Source organism: Anoplopoma fimbria, chromosome 7 (genome assembly GCF_027596085.1).
Source record: "Anoplopoma fimbria isolate UVic2021 breed Golden Eagle Sablefish chromosome 7, Afim_UVic_2022, whole genome shotgun sequence".
NCBI classification, from domain to species: Eukaryota; Metazoa; Chordata; class Actinopteri; order Perciformes; family Anoplopomatidae; genus Anoplopoma; species Anoplopoma fimbria.
The window spans coordinates 526,874-548,919 of NC_072455.1; the positions used below are offsets into that span (position 1 = coordinate 526,874).

At 43.7% G+C, this 22,046-nt stretch overlaps 1 protein-coding gene across 1 annotated transcript in view; it reads right to left on the minus strand.

Moving 5' to 3' along the window:
- Nucleotides 1–1,701: 1,701 nt before the first annotated feature.
- LOC129093117 (kinesin-like protein KIF1C) overlaps nt 1,702–22,046 on the minus strand; it is a 22,192-nt gene continuing 1,847 nt past the window's right edge. The window contains 28 exon segments of the mRNA XM_054601027.1: nt 1,702–1,992; nt 2,074–2,335; nt 2,415–2,504; nt 3,042–3,141; nt 3,143–3,318; nt 3,433–3,594; nt 3,791–3,889; nt 3,969–4,041; nt 4,383–4,563; nt 4,746–4,829; nt 5,674–5,768; nt 5,854–5,933; nt 6,029–6,104; nt 6,818–6,897; nt 7,031–7,158; nt 7,442–7,552; nt 8,440–8,588; nt 8,678–8,756; nt 9,162–9,240; nt 9,327–9,392; nt 9,495–9,572; nt 10,096–10,207; nt 12,501–12,679; nt 12,778–12,843; nt 13,446–13,546; nt 14,507–14,585; nt 14,739–14,815; nt 16,151–16,278. Coding sequence (XP_054457002.1) covers nt 1,796–1,992; nt 2,074–2,335; nt 2,415–2,504; nt 3,042–3,141; nt 3,143–3,318; nt 3,433–3,594; nt 3,791–3,889; nt 3,969–4,041; nt 4,383–4,563; nt 4,746–4,829; nt 5,674–5,768; nt 5,854–5,933; nt 6,029–6,104; nt 6,818–6,897; nt 7,031–7,158; nt 7,442–7,552; nt 8,440–8,588; nt 8,678–8,756; nt 9,162–9,240; nt 9,327–9,392; nt 9,495–9,572; nt 10,096–10,207; nt 12,501–12,679; nt 12,778–12,843; nt 13,446–13,546; nt 14,507–14,585; nt 14,739–14,815; nt 16,151–16,256 — 3,165 coding nt within the window. The 5' untranslated portion in view covers nt 16,257–16,278 and the 3' untranslated portion in view covers nt 1,702–1,795.

The window sequence follows — 22,046 nt, forward strand, 5'->3', positions numbered from 1 at the left end:
GGATAAGTCAGGATACACTTCAAATATACACACAACGCTTTAAAGAGGTTCCTCGTCCTCCTCTCACCTCCCTCCTCCGTCTGTACAGCAGTCTGTCCGACCTGCAGGAGGCGCCACAGAGCAGCCGTCTTTGGTTTTACAGCACTCAGCCACGCAGCATTCAAGGTCACACGGGAGACACGGGAAATACGAGCTTCAAGGAAAAAGATCCCAACAACTTATTAGTCAGTTATAAAGTTATGATTTCATCATTTGGCCGTACTGAATGTCATTCTTTTACAGTCAAAGCTTCTATTGAGGTTTTATTTTATACTTAAAAGAATAGATAGTGTTATTGCTGTTCTATAAATGTGATCAATGGTTCTGTTGGATCAGACCGCCTGTTCATACAGATGTGTATTCAAAGCGCTGAGAAAATATATTTGTTGTTGAAGTCGTACAAACTGTGATTCCCATACAACCCTGAACGCTGCCTTGGCTAAGCTAAGCTAATTCTTCTCCCTCCTGTGCAGCACTTCACCACATTAGCCTGAGAAGCTAACCACACATAGATCCTTGCTCAGGCTAGCTGACTAGCCCAAAGCTAACGTAGACCTCTCAGGCTGAACCAGGCTAGTTAGCCTCCTGTGCTAACGGCGGCTAACGTACAAACTCAAACCAACATACTTCATCTTTATGTAAGAAACAACAACAACAGGAGACTTCTGCTAACAGTAGCTAGCCACTTCAGCTTTAAGGCACCTTTTGATCAACGAGCGATCAATATCAGCAACCAATCAAATCAATAAAAACTGAGTCATTAGGTTATAAACTTGCATCCTGTTTGACAGCCTGACGAACTGCAAACAAATAAATGAATTCAGTATCACCATGGCAACAGCTAACCTGTGCTAAGGTAACGGCTAGGAGCAGGCCACACACACACACACACACACACACACACACACACACACACACACACACACAGCAGGACTAAAGAAACAGGATGTGTGTGACGTTAGTTGGTGCGTGATGGGTCGACTCAGTATTGTAAAAGTGCTGACTCACACACACATACATACAGACTCACACACTCACACACACACACACACTTAAACACACACAGTCCTTCCTCTACAGCGTCCGGACCGCCGTGTGTCCTGCAGCCAATCAGCGAGCTCCCTGGGGTCAGAGGTCAGATGGGTGTCTCCTTGTTGTGTTTGAGGTCCGGTGCGCTGAACTGCCGTCTCATCCTGGGCGGAGTGGTGAAGCCCCACCCACCCTGCGGTGGCCCCGCCCCCAGCAGCATGTCAGCGGGAGGGGGGGGCCCCGGAGCGTGGCAGGCTGTGGTAGTTGGGGTAAGGTCCTGGCTGGAATGGTGCATTGTGGGGGCTGTAGTAGGGATGGTGCTGGAACTGATGCTGCTGATGAGGATTATAATGGAAGCCTCCGTCTCTGTCTCTGCTCCTCCCCCCCTCCTCCTCCTCCTCCTCCTCCTCTCCCCCTCCTCTCTCACCACCCGGCCCGGGCGACGCCCCCTCCTCTGTCTCGGTCGCCCCTGGTGACCGCCGCCACCCTGCTGCTGCTGCTCGTTGTCATAGCCACCGTTGCCGTGGGTGGAGCTGTCCAGAGAGTTGCGTCGGTAGCGGCGCTGCTGGTTCTGGTTGTTGCCCTGCTGGTAGAAGCCGGCCTGGTTTCCCGGGTTACGTTGTTGCCAGGCATGATGAGGGCTGGGGGTGCGCATGCGAGGGGGCGGAGCCTGGAAGGGGGGGGCAAGAGGCCGGGGCCCGGAGGGGGAGGGGGCGATGGAGAAGCTTTACCCTCCACCCCTCCTCCCTCCTCCCCCAGTCTCCTCCCTCCCCCAGACCCAGAGCCTGCAGGGCGGCGCTGGCTGGTCCCCATGACAACCGGTGGGCGGGGTTACTCTTGAAGGGGAACTTGAGCTTGCACTCCTGGGGGGGATGAAGCGGCCGGTCCCGGGGAGATGGACGGGGACAACGGGGGAGTTCTGACCTGCAGGGGGAGAGAGGACATCCGTCAGGTGTCTCCTGAAACATCTCATCCTGTCAGCTGTTACCTGTCGTGGCGTCTCACCCTGGTTCTGGTTCTGGTTCTGTCCTCGTAGTTTCTTGGTGATGCTCTGCTGCTGCAGGTTGAGGAGCCGCTGCTGTTCCTGCTTCAGCCAGCGGAGGCGCCCTCTCCTGAACGCCGGGTCCTCGTCCATCAGACGCTTCACCTTGACCTCCGGTATGCGGGGGGGTGCGTCGCCGCCGGCCTCGCCCTCCTCCCTCTGTGGCGACCCGCCCTCTTCTTCTTCTTCTTCTTCTTCACCGTTCTCGTCGTCGTCGTTGTCGTCCTGGAAACAGAGAGGACTGGTTACCGTGGAGACGGAGCGCTGATGGGGGCCGACCGGGGCGTGATGTGAGTGAACGTACCTGGACAGGTATGATGCTCTCCATCTTGATCATCCGGTCTCTCAGGGCTTTGATCTCCTCGTCCTTCATGTTGTTCTGCAGCTTCACCTCCTGGAGACACGTTTGTTTTGTAATCTAAAGCTTTTCATCCACACGACTACATTTTTTACGTTTACATTTTAAGACCTTTAGAGTTGTGTTTTTGACACAAAACGGAGGACTTTACTTTTCTTATTGATGTTTATTTTGTTCTGAACAACTATTGTGAAGTTCACAAAGAAATGTAAAGGAACAAAAACATAAATGCTCTCCAGTACGACTTCAGCCTCCTGCAGCGTCGTAGCTAAGTTTTAACCGTTTCAGTTTATAGGGAAAGATTTGAATCATCAATCACAACCTTTTAGTATTAACGAGTACTAAAATACTCCTATTTCTGTAACTAAGCAACCGATCTACTTCCTGTTTACACCAGCATGCCCAGTGAACATGAAGAGTCATGTGATATTTGTTTCTAGGCGTGTTGATGGAAATCATTTTGAAATGCTGTGTGGACGCTGTGTTTGGAAACGTAGACGTGTGGATGCAGCCAGAGGATGATGGATTGATCAGTCAGACTGGATTATCTGTAAACTGATGACATGAACTCACCTCCAGAATGTCAGTCAGTTTATCGATGTGAGCCTTCAGGTCATACGCCTTCTTCTCTCCTCCCTCCCCCGTCTCCCCTCCTCCTCCCCCCCCCTCCTCCGTGGGGGCTCCTCTCCTCTCCGATGCCCACTGTGTCACACACGTCCTGGGCCACGGCCCTCCAGCTCTCCCTCTCGTTGGGGTCCTTCTTTGAGTACATTCTGCTGAGCTCCTTCATCTTGACGATGGACAGAGCCTCGATCTCCTGACGGGAGTGACGGAAGTCTCCCAGAGCCACCTGAGGGGGGACGGGACCAATCAGCTCTCAGTGTGTGTGTGTGTGTGTGTGTGTGTGTGTGTGTGTGTGTGTGTGATTCTGTGTGTGTGTGTGTGTGTGTGTGTGTGTCTGGACCTCGTAGCAGATCTCCTTCACCGCCTGCATGCGGAGGTCCTCCATGGTGACCCGTTTGGGGTCTTTGCTGATCCTCCTCCTCTGAGGGATCTGATAGACCCGGAGAGGCTCCCTCCTCTTCCCACTGCTGGGGAGACCACAACGCTTCACTATGGACTGAACCTGAGACAGGAGAGAGACAGACAGGTGAGAGACAGACAGGTGAGACAGACAGGTGAGACAGCGACATAGAGGTGAGACGGACAGGGGAGATGGATAGGTGAGAGACAGACAGACATACAGAGACAGCGACATAGAGGTGAGACAGACAGGGGAGAGACAGACATACAGAGACAGACAGGTATAAAGGTGTGCGTACCTTGTTAGCAGGTAGCTTCTCTCTCAGTGAGGAGATCAGCCTCCAGCTCTCCTCACAGCTGCGTTTGTCTGAGTCGTCTCCGCTGTCACTGTCTGCATACTGATCACACACAGATGATTGATTATTGATTACCTGCCAGCCTCCAGGTGATCTGATCTATAATCAAACAGAGACTAACCAGTCTGTGTTGCTCCAGCAGCAGGTCAGCCTCCTCCTTCTCTCTACGGTACTGAACCTCCATGTCCTGCAGTCTGAGACAAAATGTTAGCTCCATGTTAGCATTATGCTAATCAAGATTTCATGAAAATATTGATATTGATTTTGAGAGAATGACTTGGCTGATCGCTAGCTAGCTTTGAGGTTAAACATGCTGTAAAATAATGTTCACCGTCATCTCACTCACATAACGTTAGCTCGATGCTAGCATAACGTTTAAGCTTTCTGGATAGTAGTTGAGCCAAAGGGTTCAATTCTATTTTGATTCTGTAGTTTTGCCGTACTACACAATATATTATCACTAATCCCTTAAAAATATATATAAATGTAAATATATATATATATATTTACATTCATATATAAGTTCTTAATCTACCTCTTCTCCATCTCCAGCTTGATGTCGATGCCCTGTTTCTCCAGCAGCTCCTTCTGGGCGTAGTTCCAGTCCTCCGGCTCCCCCTGCTGGTCGGCCGTCACACTGCGCTCCCTCTCCAGCCGAGCCTGCTCCGGGTGGTTGAACCGAAACACGTGGTTCTTCCCCATCACGATGCGGTGACCTAGCAACGGAGACGAGACGCATTTATTTATTAACTTATTTAGAACGCCATCTTTCTCAATTCTTAAACGGAGAGAAGAGAAAATATCTGCCTCCTTGATAAAAAGTTAAAGCTATGCAAGAAGCCTGCAGACAACTACGACTCCCAGGGTGCATTTCACCGACGCAGCAGGTCTCGGTCACCTTGTTTGAGGACGACGGCGTCGTCGATCTGTTTCCCGTTGACGTACGTCTCCGCTCCGACTAACGGCTCCAGAGTCACGACCACTGAAGACACAGAGGACAGAGGAGTGAGGCAGAGGAGTGAGACAGAGGAGTGAGACAATAGAGGGGGTAACATCACCACGGTAACAGTGACGGTTAGAACGATACCTGACAGACTTCCTCGCAGCATTTACAGAGAGAAGAAGAAGAAAGAGAGTCACTCACTGAGAGAACACTTTACAAAGATCAATCTATTTAAAGCTCAATAACATTTTATTTAATACATCTGTATTTTTCTCTATTGAAGGAGAAGGCTGCAGACGACAAGACGATAAACAGGATGTGATGTCATCACTCAGCGTCATTGTGCGTTCACATAAAGAGCTTGTTGTTTTTAATACAACAGTATGGAGAGAAGCTAGAGCAATAAAACGTTTACCTTCCTGTTTGTTATTGTGTCTTAACAAGTCTCCCTGAAGGAGAAGTCTCGTTCTGAAATCTCACAAGAGCTTGTTGTCTCTGTCTGTCTCACCGGGACAAAGTTATCACAGTTTCTTTAGATAAAGACTAAACTTCCTGTAGTTAAACTATTATTTTAATATTCACACAGATCACAGACGTCACATGAACATTTAATTCTTCTGGAAATCAAAACAGCAGTTTAATAAAACTTTAAAATTAAGTTTCATTAAAGACAATTAAATTATATAAAAAGGACGTGAACATTGTGAAGATAAATATGACCGGTGAGTTTACTGTCAGAAGATAGAGAGAGGACAGACAGGTAGAGAGAGAGAGAGAGACAGACAGACATGGGAACAGACAGACGGACAGACAGACAGACAGACAGACAGACAGACAGACAGACAGACAGACAGACAGACAGACAGACAGCTAACAGTCTCACCTTCTCCCTGCTCGTTGGTCTCACTCACAAACACACAGTGGATCTCTTTGATGAAGTGACCCGACAGCTTGATGTCGACGTCCTGCTGTCCGACCCTGAGACATTAAACAACCGTTACTGATGACATCACTACATCAACACGTATTGATCATCAGAGGACCGATCAATACTGTGCAGTACCTGGTGAAGCCCTCCTTGATGTAGTACAGGAGACACTCCGACATCAGCGGGTCCTCGTTCAGGTTGACCAGGTGAGGCGTCTGGAACACGTTGAAAAAAGCTTTATTAACACCCATCAGTTAACAATAATCAATAATCAATATCACGTATCAATATCCTGTTAACGTAGACTCACTCCTTTAGGAGAGAAGACGCCCAGCGTTCCTCCATCTTCTTTAATGGACACACCCATCTCCGCCAGCAGGGACTCTCTGTGAGACAGACAGGGAGAGAGAGAGACAGTGGGAGACAGGGAGAGACAGGCAGGGAGAGAGAGAGAGGGAGACAGACGGACGTTTAAATTATTTTAGTGTTAACATGTAATTAACATACTTAGTTCTGATTGGTCAGTTGCTTTCTCTTGTCCCAACATTTTTTTTTCCTCATTTCAAATGTTTCTTTCGACGATCTCGATGAGTCCTGATGACTCAAAATACAACAATACCCATGAGCCTCAGCATCTGCTGCCAGTCAGCCATGGTCACTGAGGTGAAACCAGTTTTCTCAACATTAGAATCTTCAGCTTCCATCAGAATTTAAAGATCTGTGATTGACACCTGTGCCGTTACACCTGTGCTGTTACACCTGTGCTGTTACACCTGTCCTGTTACACCTGTCTGTTACACCTGTCCTGTTACACCTGTGCTGTTACACCTGTCCTGTTACACCTGTGCTGTTACACCTGTCCCGTTACACCTGTGCTGTTACACCTGTGCTGTTACACCTGTCCTGTTACACCTGTCCACCTGTCCCGTTACACCTGTCCTGTTACACCTGTGCTGTTACACCTGTGCTGTTACACCTGTGCTGTTACACCTGTCCCGTTACACCTGTGCTGTTACACCTGTCCCGTTACACCTGTCCTGTTACACCTGTGCTGTTACACCTGTGCTGTTACACCTGTCCCGTTACACCTGTGCGTTACCTCTCCAGGCGAATGGATTCGGTCTTCCGTAGTTTCTCCTCCCAGGTCTCGTTCAGCTCTGCGATGATCTTCTCCGTCTCCTGAGACATAAACAAACAAACAAACAAACAAACAAACAAACAAACGGAGACGTCAGCTGTATGACTGTAATGTAATGTCAGCGTGACGGAACGTTTTCAGCGAGCCTCATGAGAACCAGAGCTCGGGTCCTACCATCAGCCTCTCAGCCGCTTCCTCTTTACTGATGGTCTCCGTGGCAACCGCCTCCTCTGCCTCCTCCCCCTCCTCCATCAGGTGGTCGGCGTCGGCAGGTGCGTCGCCGGTGGACGACGGCTCGGCCTCTGTAGAGGAGAAACAAACGAAGAACGAAGAAAGAAAGAAAGAAAGAAGGATGGATGACGGGACAAAGAGGAAATGAAGCAGGAGGGAAGAAAGAAAATTGGAATATTAAATAAACCAACAAGAGGAAAAAAACAGTGGTGCTCAGTGGAAATATATATAAATATAAAAAGTCTAATAAAACAATGTGTTCTTTGTTTGGAGCCTGAGAGCGACTGCTTCACTGTAACGGAGACAAATAAATAAATAAACATCAAAGTTTGGAATCTTCTCTAAAAAACACACCTGGAGGGGCGGAGCCATTCTGAGGTGAGATCCCATTGGCTGTGAGAGCCAGCTGCAGAGGGGAGGGGGACACGCCCACAACAGCAGGAGGACCGTTGGTGTTGTTGTTTACTTTAAGAGAGAGACAGAGAGAGAGAGACAGACAGAGAGACAGACCGAGAGAGAGGGACAGACAGAGAGAGAGACCGAGAGAGAGAGACAGACAGAGAGAGAGAGAGACAGAGACAGACAGACAGACAGACAGAGACAGACAGACAGACAGACAGACAGACAGACAGACAGACAGACAGAGACAGACAGACAGACAGACAGACAGACAGACAGACAGACAGACAGAGACAGAGAGAGAGAGACAGACAGAGACAGAGAGAGACAGACAGAGAGAGACAGAGTTTAACAAGTTGGAATCTCTGATGTCCCGGTTATGTGAACAGCTTGTGAATATCTCCTCACACGCACACGCACACACACACACACACACGCACACACACACACACACACACACACACACACACACAGTTGGTGTCTGTAAATACTCGTCTCTCAACATACCACAGACAGACGGTCCAAACATATTCAACAGCACATAACGTACATCTTTATTATTAATTTGATTGTGTGTATACTAGTACAATATAATATAATATATAAAATGTGTGTATTAGTACTAGTGCGACAGTATAATAGTATAATATAATATAATATATAAAGTGTGTGTATTAGTACCTGTGTTAGAGTATACTAGTATTTAGTACCTATATACTAAGTGTGTGTATTAGTACCTGTGTTAGAGTATACTAGTATTTTATATATAAAGTGTGTATTAGTACCTGCGTTAGAGTATACTAGTATTTTATATATAAAGTGTGTATTAGTACCTGCGTTAGAGTATACTAGTATTTTATATATAAAGTGTGTATTAGTACCTGCGTTAGAGTATACTAGTATTTTATATATAAAGTATACTAGTATTTTATATATAAAGTGTGTATTAGTACCTGCGTTGTCCAGCAGCTCCTGGAGCCCCTGGGAGAACAGGAGGTTCCTCAGTCGTTCCACTTCTCCCTTCAGCTCTCGGATCAGTTTGGCGTTTGGATCTTCGTTGATCACGGCGTTGCATCGGATCTGTTTTGCGCGGTCAGCGTACCTGGAACCACATCACACTCAGGTTGTACTTCATTATATTTACTCTGCTGATGTACTGACGATGAACGGACACACAGCGTGACCTCTGACCTCAGAGTGCTCAGGGTTTCTTCATAGTTGATGTCAGCAGGACTCAGAGCAGCGATCATGGCCGTCCGAGAGTTTCCTCCTGAAACAAAGAAACATTCAGACTTTATTAGCCTCCGTTACAAAGTACTACCACAGTACAGTTTTGTGCCATTACAGTACTTCTAGTCCTTGTAAAGTAAGCTATAGTACTGGACTTGGTACGACTAATTTATGTATTTTTACTGCTTATGCTAAAGATAAAAGTCTTAATAGTACTGATGCTTAGTGATATTCTTACTGCAAAGGTACTGGTACTTATACTTCTAGTACTTACCCAGGTTAATATATAAACTGTGTATATACCAGGATGACAGTATACTAGCAGTATACTAGGACTGCTTTCCTGAAGATAATAGTCTTAATATTACTGATGCTTATAAACACTCCCGGTTGTGATATTTGTACTGGTACTTAAACAACGAGTACTTATACTACTAGTACTTACCCAGGTTTTCCTTCAGCAGCCAGGTGAGAACAGAGTCTCTGTAGGGAATGAAATCACTTTTCCTCTTCTTATTGCTCTGCTGCAGAGGACAGAAGAAGGAGAGTCATTCCTCACCAGAACTTCATCTACTTTTTATTTCCCGATCTCACTAAATATCAAACGTACCATTTCGGCCAAAGCAGATATAACTTTTCCCAACGTGGTCAGAGATTTATTGATGTTTGCTCCTTCCTGTAAACCACACAGTTAACATATAAAGTATTAAAAAAACACAAGTAACATTTAGATAAACATTGATGAGATAACACCAGCATGGCCCTCGTGACCTCTGACCTTGAGCCGTGTGCCCTTTGCCCCCGAGGAGTCCGCTCTCTCACTTCCAGCCAGGTCCACCAGACTGATCTTGCTGACCTGAAGGCAGAGTTTCATCTTTTGAGTCCAAAATCCTGATTATAGACAACTAGTGGCACGTGTGTGAACCTCTGATTAATTCAACAGTTTAACGTTAACCATCACAGTGTAAATAAAGTTTTACTGACGATCATTATCCTCCAATATTCAGTAAATATGAGATCAGGACATAATTTATGTTTTTCTCTGATAATGTTACATTGTAAACAACCAATCTGTGTTTAAACCAACAGGAGAGCTAGTAACGTTAGCAGCACCGCTAATGGCTAACAAACGGAGGTTCAGTTCAGTTACATTATGATGCGTTCAGGCTCTGTTCTGTGAAAATGACTATTGGGTGACAACACGTCCTTACAAGTCCAGTATGGACACAGGGTCCCCACAAAGTCATACACACACACACACACACACACACACACACACACACACACACACACACACACACACACACACACACACACACACACACACACACACACACACACACACACACACACACACACACGCACACACACACACACACCTTCTCAGTGTCCAGGCTGGTCATTTGGTCTCGTCGTTTCTGGGTGAAGACGATGGTGAAGACGGCGTGTGACCTGGACGACGTCTCATTCATGTTTGTGGCCGCAACCGTCCTGTAATCAATAACCAGTCAGGTGTAAATAATCAATCAGTGATGATACAGCCTGGTCTCATTCATGATGGTGGACACAGCTAAATAAGATGCAAAGACAGCATATAGTTGAACAGCTATTTCTACTACTACAGTCCCTGACAAAAGTCTTGTCGCCTGGGTACAAGTTGACCTTAAGTGCCCCTCAAATATATTTGTAATCAATTTTTTTTTACAAGAAATGGCTAATTTCAATCCCAACAGCTTTTGAAATAATGTTTTGGTGCCAAACGAAACTGCTGAAAAGCATTCTAACGTTCACAGCTTGGTAAAGCCCACTGAGTCAGTTTTTGCAAAGACAAAAGTCTTGTCGCCTTGTCATATGATGCACCCAATCCTAGATTACAGCCTCACCTGTGATCAATAATTGATCAATCAATTAGTGGGTGTGTATAAAAAGAACCCCAGCACACCAGACCTTCACATCAACTGCAACTTGACCTCTGACAACATGCCTAAGATTCACCCTGAGACCAAAGCGTTGATTATCAAGAGGCTGAAGACCAGATCCACTGCTGAGGTGGCTGACACCTTCAATGTGTCTCAGCGTCAAGTACAAAGAATAAGAAAAAGATTTGAAGAGACTGGAGATGTTTTTGACAAGCCCAGGTCCGGCAGACCCCGCAAGACAACTGCTCGGGAGGACCGTTTGTTGGCTCGAAAATCCAAGGCCAGCCCCTTTTCCACTGCAGCAGAGCTCCACCAGGCCTGGTCACCTCAAGTCCCCGTGTCAACCAGGACAGTTTGTAGAATTCTGTCTCGAAATGGCCTCCATGGTCGAATCAGTGCCCAGAAACCAGCACTAAACAAAAGGCAATTAAAAAAACGTGTGGCATTTGCCAAGGCCCATAGCCTGCTAAAAGGATGGACGCTGGAAAAGTGGCAGAAGGTGGATTTCTCAGATGAATCTTCGGTTGAATTACATCACAGCCGCCACAAATATTGCAGGAGACCTACTGGAGCCCGCATGGATCCGAGATTCACCCAGAAAACAGTTAAGTTTGGTGGCGGAAAAATCATGGTCTGGGGTTACATCCAGTATGGGGGTGTGCGAGAGATTTGCAGGGTGGAAGGCAATATCAATAGCCTAAAATATCAAGAAGTATTAGCTACCTCTTACATTCCCAACCATACAAGGGGTCAAATTTTGCAGCAGGATGGTGCTCCATCACATACTTCCATCTCTACATCAAAGTTCCTCAAGGCGAAGAAGATCAAGGTGCTCCAGGACTGGCCAGCCCAGTCACCAGACATGAACATCATTGAGCATGTCTGGGGTAGAATGAAAGAGGAAGCATGGAAGACGAAACCAAAGAATCTTGATGAACTCTGGGAGGCATGTAAGACTGCTTTCTTTGCTATTCCTGATGACTTCATCAATAAATTGTATGAATCATTGTCGAACCGCATGGATGCAGTCCTTCAAGCTCATGGAAGTCATACAAGATATTAAATATGGATCTCACAGCACCACTACTTAATTCACTGATGTTATGCAACATATTTTTGTATTTGAAGTAAATTATTTGTTCAATTCTCACATTACTCTCTGTAGGCGACAAAACTTTTGTCTTGCCAAAATCTGACCTTTCTGTGTTCATTAAATGATCAATCTTTCTTCAGTGAAGCAAATTTATTTTAGTATATTAAACATAATTTGGGAGGGTTTTAGCTTTCATATGAGCCATTTCTAAAACCAATGGATAAATTAAAAGTCAGGTTATAAGCTGTTGTTTCTGGATAAGTGACAAGACTTTTGTCAGGGACTGTACAGCTCCCAGAATACCTTGCAACAAACCCAAAGAAAGAGGCAGAGACTGTGGAGCAAATTCTGAATTTGCAGCTCACATTTATGCGATTTCCCAGAATGCATTTAAACAAACACCAAAAGTTGGTTTGAAGCAGGAGAGCCCTTCAACTGTCTCGTTAGCTTTGGCTAAACTTTCATGCTAACACTTTAACTCACAAATGAACTGCTTTCGTCTGTTACATGTCAACTCACATTATCATTCCGTTATCGGGGGAAAAAAACGCTCTCTCTTTGCATTTCTTTCAACCTTTCTTTAGATCCTCTCTGGCAACTAAACTTCAGACATTTCAGGTACTTTCATCTCTTAAATCTACATTTACACTTGATTAAATTGTTTGAAAATGCTACATTTCCCATAGATGAAACAGCCTTTTCTACTTTAGTTTAAAGCCTAAGATAATCTAGATCTGTTGTCATGACGACCGTCCACAGGAAGCAGACTGACCGAGCTTTGTTGCCGGCGTCCATCAGGTCCCGGATGTCGGGGAATCCGGTCACAGCCAGTTTGGACAGGTCCTCCACATAAGGACCCAGGATGGGATGCTCCCGGACCCGCAGGGTACCCTGGGACTTGGGGTTCAACAGATCCCGGACCCGCTCGCAGTAGATCTCCATGTAGGACACCTGGAGACGGAGGACACGGCGCTCAGCCAGAGGAAACACTGGAGGAATCGGTTTGAACGGACACATGAGACACATGAGACACATGAGACTGAGTTTACCTCTACGGAGTAGGTCAGGTCAGGATCAGAGTTCTCTCCTGTTCTCTGGAACAAGTCTGCACACAGCTGAAGAGAGAGGATCAATAACCACATTCAGGCCACTTTAACATGATAACGACAATAAACAGGTGGATTTATGATTCGGCATCAAGTTTACAACAGGAAGCAGGAGATGAAAGGCTCTTCAGGTAAGAGGATATAAAACTATACATTTGTTTTTTAAAATATTCAAAAAAAGGCTTCAGATTTCTCAAAATGAATGTTTTAAATCGAAAAAACTTACTTTACATTTCAATTTTATGTGCAATTGGTTTTCATTAATCTATGTGAAATATAACTTTCTTCTCTTTTTTCAATATCATTGCGAATATTTCTCTCAATATAATGCTAAATATTACTTTTCTATTTGTTTCTTTTCTGCTCTGGTGTTATCACTTCTTATACACTTTATATTTCTACTCTGTATATAACTTTTGTTTTTGTATTTTATTTTATCTATTTTAGTTTAATTTTTTTACTTAATTTATTTACCTTACTGTTACTGTTTTCTATTTTGCAATGGTGTCAGTATTATTTCTTAACTCTTAATACTTGTTATCTATTGTTCATATGTGTCCCAGCAGAACACCTGGACTCTGGATTAATTAATCTTTATATTTTGTGTCTACCTGTGGAATGATCCCTTCCTGTCCCGGCTCCTGTTTTCCCATCATGGTGTAGCTCTTTCCTCCACCCGTCTGACCGTACGCAAAAATGCACACATTGTATCCTGGAAGACAATAATAATAATAATAATAATAATAAGTTAGTTATGAGGAAATAATTGTTCATAACATCTTTAATACCTTAGAATAATCAACATCTAAAGAGCAACTTGGTTGTGGTCATAAGTTTACTGTAACCACGACCACCAGTGATGTCACAGTGTACTGGAGTACACCCGTACATCACTGCAGCAAGGTGAGAAATCAAACCACTGGAGGTCAGCAAAAACTAAATGTTTAATACATGCCAAGTTAATCTTTAAGTATCATTAGCATTATCAACATTATCGTCAATAATAATAATAATTAAGCCTTTATTAGTCCCACAATGGGGAAATTATTTCTCTGCATTTAACCATCCCGGAGGAGCAGTGGGCTGCTATGAAGCGCCCGGGGAGCAACTTGGGGTTAGGTGTCTTGCTCAAGGACACCTCGGCATGTTGCTGGTAGAGGGGTTTGAACCAAGGGACACGCGCTCTACCTCATGTGCCACAGCCGCCCAATAAGGTCTTTTTCAGAATTAGCATCATCACTATCATCACCATTCATATCCATAACTACATTAGCAAAACTAGCATCATTACTAGTATCATGAGCATCACATCTGTCATTATTATTAGCATCTGCAGCATTATCAATATTAGCATCAACACTAGCATCATCACCATTAGCTTCCTCTTCTTCATTAGAATGTGTAGCATCACCACAAACATCTGAAATATCATCTTTAACTTTAACTCTTTCTCTATTAGCAATAATAATAACAGCATTTGTAGCATTAGCCTCTGTATCACCATCACAGGGATATTTAGCATTAGCATCACTAGCATCATCACTATCTGTATCATAGTTCTTGTAGGTTGTGGTTTTGTTCATCTCAGTGTGTTGACAGGATTTAAAGTGACGTTGTTGAACTTGATTAGTGAACATTAAACCTGTTGATTAATGAGTTCAGACTGGTTTACCTTCGAAGGCGTGCAGCAGCATCTCCTCTCCGATGTCCTTATACACCTGCCTCTGACATGCAAAGCTGGGGTCCTCATTCTGCAGGAAAACAAACACACACACACACACACACACACACACACACACACACACACACACACACACACACACACACACTCTCTGTTATCACTGCCTCTGGGTTTATCATATATACATATACGTGTGTGTGTGTGTGTGTGTGAGCGTGATCACCGTTGTGTGTGACCAGTAGGAATAGTCGAAGGTGAAGTTCTTGGCTCCATCTTTGAGCTGTTTGGGGTTGGAGATACCTGGAGAGAGAAACAGGAATTATTAAACTCCTTGTACACAATTTTTATGATACACAACCTTTCCAGCATCATCAGCATCACATTTAGTATCCATAACTTCATTAGCAAAACTAGCATCATCACTAGTTTCATTAGCATCAACACCTGTAGCATCATCATTAGCATCACTAGCAACTTTAGCATCACCTTTAATATCCATAACTTCATTAGCATAACTATCATTTTCACTACTATCTTGAGCTTCAACATAAACATCTGTAGCAATATCATTAGCATATGCAGCAATATCATTAGCATTACTAGCATCGACATTAACGTGTGCAGAATCATAACTAACATTACTAGCATCATTAGCATAACCATTAATATCCATAACGTACTTAACATCATCACTACTAATGGAGCGTCAACATCAACATTTGTGGCTGTTAGCATTGGCAGCATTATCATGAGCATTACTAGCATCAACATCAACATCTGCAGCATTATTATTAGCATTTATAGCATCTTCAGCATCACCATTAACTTCCTTAACTTCATCTGAATTTGTAGCATCACCACAAACATCTGAAATATCATCATTACCTTTAACTCTTTGTCTATTAGCATCAATAATAGCTTTTGTAGCATTAGCATCTATAGCATCATCACAGGGATATTTAGTTTAAAGTTATGAATCAGCTGTTTTGATGTTTCTCTTCTTTCCCTCAATAATAAGTATTTTAACAGAAAAACAAAACATAACTTTAACACCAAATTGAAATAGTTTCGGCCCCAAAAACAAGAAGAAGTGAATGATTCAAATAACAAATAAGTGATGTCATCACGTCACCACATATTGATGTAATGATTAGTTGTACTATATATATTTGTCATCGCTGACGTTAGAATATGAACGACAAACTTCCACAGAGAGTGACTTGATATTTATATTTATGTATAAATATCTGAGTCGGTGTGAGAGCTTCAGACACTAAAAACAGCTCGCTGCAGAAAACTCCATAAATAACCTGTGAGTGTGTGAGTGTTTAAATAGAAACAGGTTCAGAGGTCACATGACCAGCAGAGGCATGCTGGGATTGCTGAGGCCTGTTTTAACACATGCGCTCCTCTAATCCAAAGAGCCTGTTAGCTCTCTCCATTAGAACCGACAAACTGAAGAACAGAACGCTAACGTCACAAATACAAGAGATGGATACGGAACATTACCCAATGAAAGAAAATCAATTACAGTTTAACCTTAAAGACGCATGTTACGACATAAAGCGTGTGTGTGTGTGTGTGTGTGTGTGTGTGTGTGTGTGTGTGTGTGTGTGTGTGTGTGTGTGAGCTTACAGGTGGTGTTTCCCTGCATCTGGATCACACACTTGGCGTTGCGTCCCATCTCCCTGGAGTTGAACGGGCGGACTCGCACCGCCACCTTCACCGACGCGCCCGCCATCGCTAAGCTCCGCCTACTCCACCTGAAGACAGCCAATCAGAGAGCTCGGTCAGAGAGACAGAAATATTTACAATATTAAAGAAAGAAAAACACATGAAGTTCAGTTTATAACGACACACGCTACAAACTGGAGGCGTTGCTGTTTACAAGGCATGAAGGTTCTCATGAAAGACTATCCAGGTGCATTATGGGTAATGTAGGAACCAGTGTTTCTGGACTAAAAGTCAGGAAATGTGTGATGATTTTCTCTCCATCCCTCCTTTTATTAAGTTATTAGAAAATTATTGAAAATCGAAGACCCATAAAAAATGAAGTGTTGAAATAAAAAAGATAAAAAACAAAAACAAATTAAACAATATATTTTTGCAAAAGTTTAAAATGTCCCTTTTTTTAATATTGATTATTTTAAAATCATGGGTTAGCTAGTTATTGTTCTTATTTTGTTGAAACAGTGGGTTCAGACGATATATTTTAACTTTTTTTTGCAGTTTTTAGAATTACAGAAGATTATTTGATACTAATATAATTCAGTTTTCTTTGTTTCTATTGTTTTTTATACTTTTATTTATTTTCCATCTGATGGATTTCTTCTTCTCCTCCCTTTCCTTCCTTCCTTCCTTCCTTCATCCTCCTCTCTTCTTCTCCTCCTCTTTCCAATGCTCCTCCCTTTCACTTTGAGTTCCCGCTCTTTTTCACTCCTCTCCTCTTTTTTCCACTCGTGGATTTACTTTCCTCCCTCTTAGTTTCCTTGATTCCTTTCCTTCTCAACCCACTGTCCTCTTCCCCTCCTTTATTTCTAATCTAGATGTCTCTTACTTCTTTTTAACTCTTCCTCTCTTTTCTCTTTTTGTTTGGTCTCACTCCTCATCTCCTTCCTTCCTTCCTCCTCTCTTTACTCTTTTGTTGTTTTTTTTCCTTTCCTGTTTCCTAACCCTCCTCCTCCTCCTCCCTTCATTCTTTCCTTCCATGTTTCCATTTATTCTCTCTCTCTTTACATTCCTGTCCTCTGTTATATGTCTGTTTCCTCGTCGCCATGGAAACCACAGACGGCCTCATTTTAACCTTCCATCCTGTCCTCTCTGTGTGTCTTTAACCCGTCTGTCTCTCCTTCTATTGTCTCTCTCTCTTTGTCAGTCAATGTCCAACGCGCACGCACACACACACACACACACACACACACACACACACACACACACACACACACACACACACACACACACACACACACACACACACACACACACACACACACACACACACACACACACACACACAGTTAATCACCTCAGTCTACGGTTACTGTGTGTATGTTTTGTTATCGATCAGCCCGTCGGCGTCTGATCAGAGGGTTTTGATTAAAGTCAGACTCAGCGGGTTGTGATCGTGTTATTGATCAGCTCATTGATTGGTTTGTTACAAGCCACTGGGTTAAGCAGTTTAGCTTATTGATCTGATCAGGATGAGGTCGATGTGACACAATCACAACGTCTCACTCTGTCTGAGATGTTGGAACAGAAACACTCACACGCCATGTAAAAAAATAAGATAAAAACTACAGTGAATTTCAGATGAAACTACATATTTGTGTTTCTTACGCTTATTTATCCAAAGCGACTTACAGGAAGTGTATTCAACATAGGTATTCAAGAGAACTACTAGTCACCAGAAGTCATAAGTGCATCTCCTTTCTTAAACAAGCATCTTAAAGCATAAACCAGAGCAAAAGTATAGTGCAGAGGCAAATTACTACGAAAACAATAATTGCAACAGACTAATACAAATATAATAAGTGCTACAAACTACTACGAATAGGATAAGTGCAGTAAACAAATACGAATTCAATAAGTGCTACGAGGAAGGCTCAGGGTAGTACTTCTTTATCAGGTAGTACTTCTTTATCAGGTAGGTAGTACTTCTTTATCAGGTAGTACTTCTTTATCAGGTAGTACTTCTTTATCAGGTAGTACTTCTTTATCAGGTAGTACTTCTTTATCAGGTAGTACTTCTTTATCAGGTAGTACTTCTTTATCAGGTAGTACTTCTTTATCAGTAGTACTTCTTTATCAGGTAGTACTTCTTTATCAGTAGTACTTCTTTATCAGTAGTACTTCTTTATCAGGTACTTCTTTATCAGTAGTACTTCTTTATCAGGTAGTACTTCTTTATCAGGTAGTACTTCTTTATCAGGTAGTACTTCTTTATCAGGTAGTACTTCTTTATCAGGTAGTACTTCTTTATCAGGTAGTACTTCTTGAAGAGGTGAGGTTAAAGATGGGCAGTGACTCTGCTGTCCTGAGGTCAGTGGGGAGTTCATTCCTCCACTGAGGGGTCAGGACAGGAAGAAGCTGTGACCGGGTGGATCGGCTGCAGGGACCTCTGAGCGACGGGGCAACCAGTCACCCCGAGGCAGCAGAGAGGAGTGGTGGGGGGGTGTAGGGCTTCATGGCCTGGAGATAGGAAGGAGCTGTTCCTCTCACTGCCCTGTAGGCACCAGAGTCTGTAACTGGATGTGAGCTCTTACGTTCTTAAAATGTCTTCAGTAGGAACCCGATATCAAATATCACATAACTTTTCCTCTGAGGAATCAAAACATTCCTCTCAACAACAACAACAACAACAACAACAACAACAACAACAACAACAGGCTCAGTTCACTTCACTAAACCTCAGTTTACCTTCAGCCAATACTCATTCTCACTGAGCAGAGCCTGAACACATCATCATGTAACTGAACCTCAGCAGTAGAACTTTATTTCACACCGTGATGGTTAAACTTTGTAACGAACCTTCTTTCCGTTACACCACTAATGCTAATGTTAGCATTTAGCTTACTCCAGAACAGTGAAGAGTGTGTGAGATTAAAACACAGCAGGTTATCAATGTAAGGCTTCTTACTAGATGCAGCTAACAACACATTACAGTAACACACACACACACACACACAGGTGAGATCAAACAACAGAGGAGTGTGTGTTTGTTCTGTCAACACAGTTTAAAGTCAGCAAACAGAAAAGATGGAGGATCAGATACTGGATCAACTCTTATTGTGAGTCGAGGTGAACAAGCAGCCCGCATACCAGAGACACAATGACATCACAGCACAGGCATCCACACACACACACACACACACACACACACACACACACACACACACACACACACACACACACACACACACACACACACACACACACACACACACACACACACACACACACACACACACACACACACACACACACACACACACACACACACACACACACACACAGTGTGTCTGGGTGAACAGGCCGGGCTAGTTTTAAAGCTGCTGTTAGTCAAACTAACCAGCTGTTTAAACAAACTGTAAGTACAAAGAGAGATACAGACAGACAGACAGACAGACAGAGATACAGACAGACAGACTGAGATACAGACAGACAGACAGACAGAGAGACAGACAGACAGACAGACAGACAGACAGACTGAGATACAGACAGACAGACAGACAGACAGACAGAGAGAGATACAGACAGACAGAGATACAGACAGACAGAGAGACAGACAGACAGAGAGACTGAGATACAGACAGACAGACAGACAGACAGACAGACAGACAGACAGACAGAGAGAGATACAGACAGACAGAGAGACAGACAGAGATACAGACAGAGATACAGACAGACAGACAGACAGACAGACAGACAGAGATACAGACAGACAGACATGTTTTCCGTCTCTACCAGACATTCCCTTCATTGTCTGCTGCCAGTAAACAATGTTAAACATTCACCTCAGTGAATAAAAGAGACCAGACCAGCTAGGTGACTTTAGCTCATGCTAACAGTTCAGTGAGGTTCAAGGGTTCAAAGCCAATCAATATGGCAGCGGTCCAAATCCATGATCTCACAGGCCCAAAACACCAAGATGGCAGCGGTCGAAAGGCAGAACTCAAGGCTCCAAAGCAACAGTCCACAAACCAATGTGAGGAGTCCCACTAATCAATACAGTCACTGGTTCTACAGCCTTTCACCTGAATCTGAATCCACTTATCAAACTGATTGAAGGAGGCTGAATCATCCGTCAGTGGTTTCCGTCTCTAGTGGACTCATGGATGAACAGACCACCATCACTGGATCACTGGGAGAACCAAGAAAAGTTCAAACGTGAAAAATCTAAAAGGACTTCTGCAGGATCTTTACTATCTGTCGTTTCTGAAAGGAGAGTCCACGACATCCTCATGAAGAGTGAGACACTCTGAATCTAATCTCCTCTTTCATCCTCCGCTCTGTAGACTCAGCAGCTGATCGGTTATCGGCTGATTTATTGATCACAGAGATCGTGTGATGAGATCACTCTGATGTGATTACAGACACGTGGAGACAGAGAGCCAGTTCCCATGTGTAGGCCTCTCTGCAGGAATGTGATAATGAATGGTCTTCATACCACACACACACACACACACACACACACACACACACACACACACACACACACACACACACACACACACACACACACACACACACACACACACAGCTAAAGATAGCCATCAGCTCGACCCGACGCCCAGTTTGTAAAGGAACATTTTACACCGTTTGAGTTGAACGTCCTGTTCACATGACAATGACAGTGTGCTGCCTTCACATGCATCGGGAAACATCGGCATCGGACACCTGGAGCAGCAGTCAGTCTCATTGTGTGTCTCGGATCAGTTACAACAAAGAGCAGAAAGGTGTGTCAGACAGCGTGGAGTTACTTTAGCGGATGTGAAGTTAAATTCACATTTCTTCTCATGGAGTCCGGTTACAACAGAATCTGAAACTACAAAACACACACATGTGTACACAAACTCATCTAAGGTTTCTGCTAGTGAAGTATTTTCTCAATTAATCGTTTAGTTGATGAAATGATTAAAAAAAGAGAAATAAATGAAGTGACCATCTAAAAATGTCCATTTTCTGTTAAATTAAAAAAATGAATGAATTAAAAATAGTACTATATATTAACTAAATAAAATACAAAGACATGTTCTCAGTAACAGAAAAATATGAAGAACTATAATGGAATGTTTGTGGCCAGATGTTTTCCAGTTCAGTGTGAAGTAGCTTACAGCGTTCCAGGTTGTATTCTTCTAATGCCAAAAATGTAATTCTCATATTTACAGTCTGCAGCACATCCTCCACTTTAATGAGGAAGAACTTCCCCAAAAGCAACCTGTCAATGGAACAAAAATGTAGAAATCTAAGCACATCTCAGTGAGCTAAATGCTATGCTAGCTCATGTTTCCATTGAGAAGCACTAGCCTGAGTGCTAACTGCTCGGCGACTCTTTGGTGACTAATACAAGAAAACGCCATTGTTTGTTTTGTGATAGAACACCTGACCCTGGCTACTCCTTCCCGATGACATCACAGAGCTCGTAAAAGACGCAGAGCCCTGATTGGTCGGTCCGTCACAGAGTCTGTCAACGGCCTGACGTGAGTCTGGATCTCTCCCTCGTGGTCTCAGAGTTCTTGTTGCTGCCTCATAACATCAGAGCAGAATCCACAACATGCAGCTAAAAACACACACACACACACACACACACACACACACACACACACACACACACACACACACACACACACACACACACACACACACACACACACACACACACACACACACACACACACACACACACACACACACACGCTACCTCCAGCAGAGGTGAGTCTCTGTTGACAGCAGCGTTGCCTCTAAAAGTTGCTCATTATTCAGATGATCAGTCAAACATAATTCAATGTTTAAACACATATTTAATTATGAT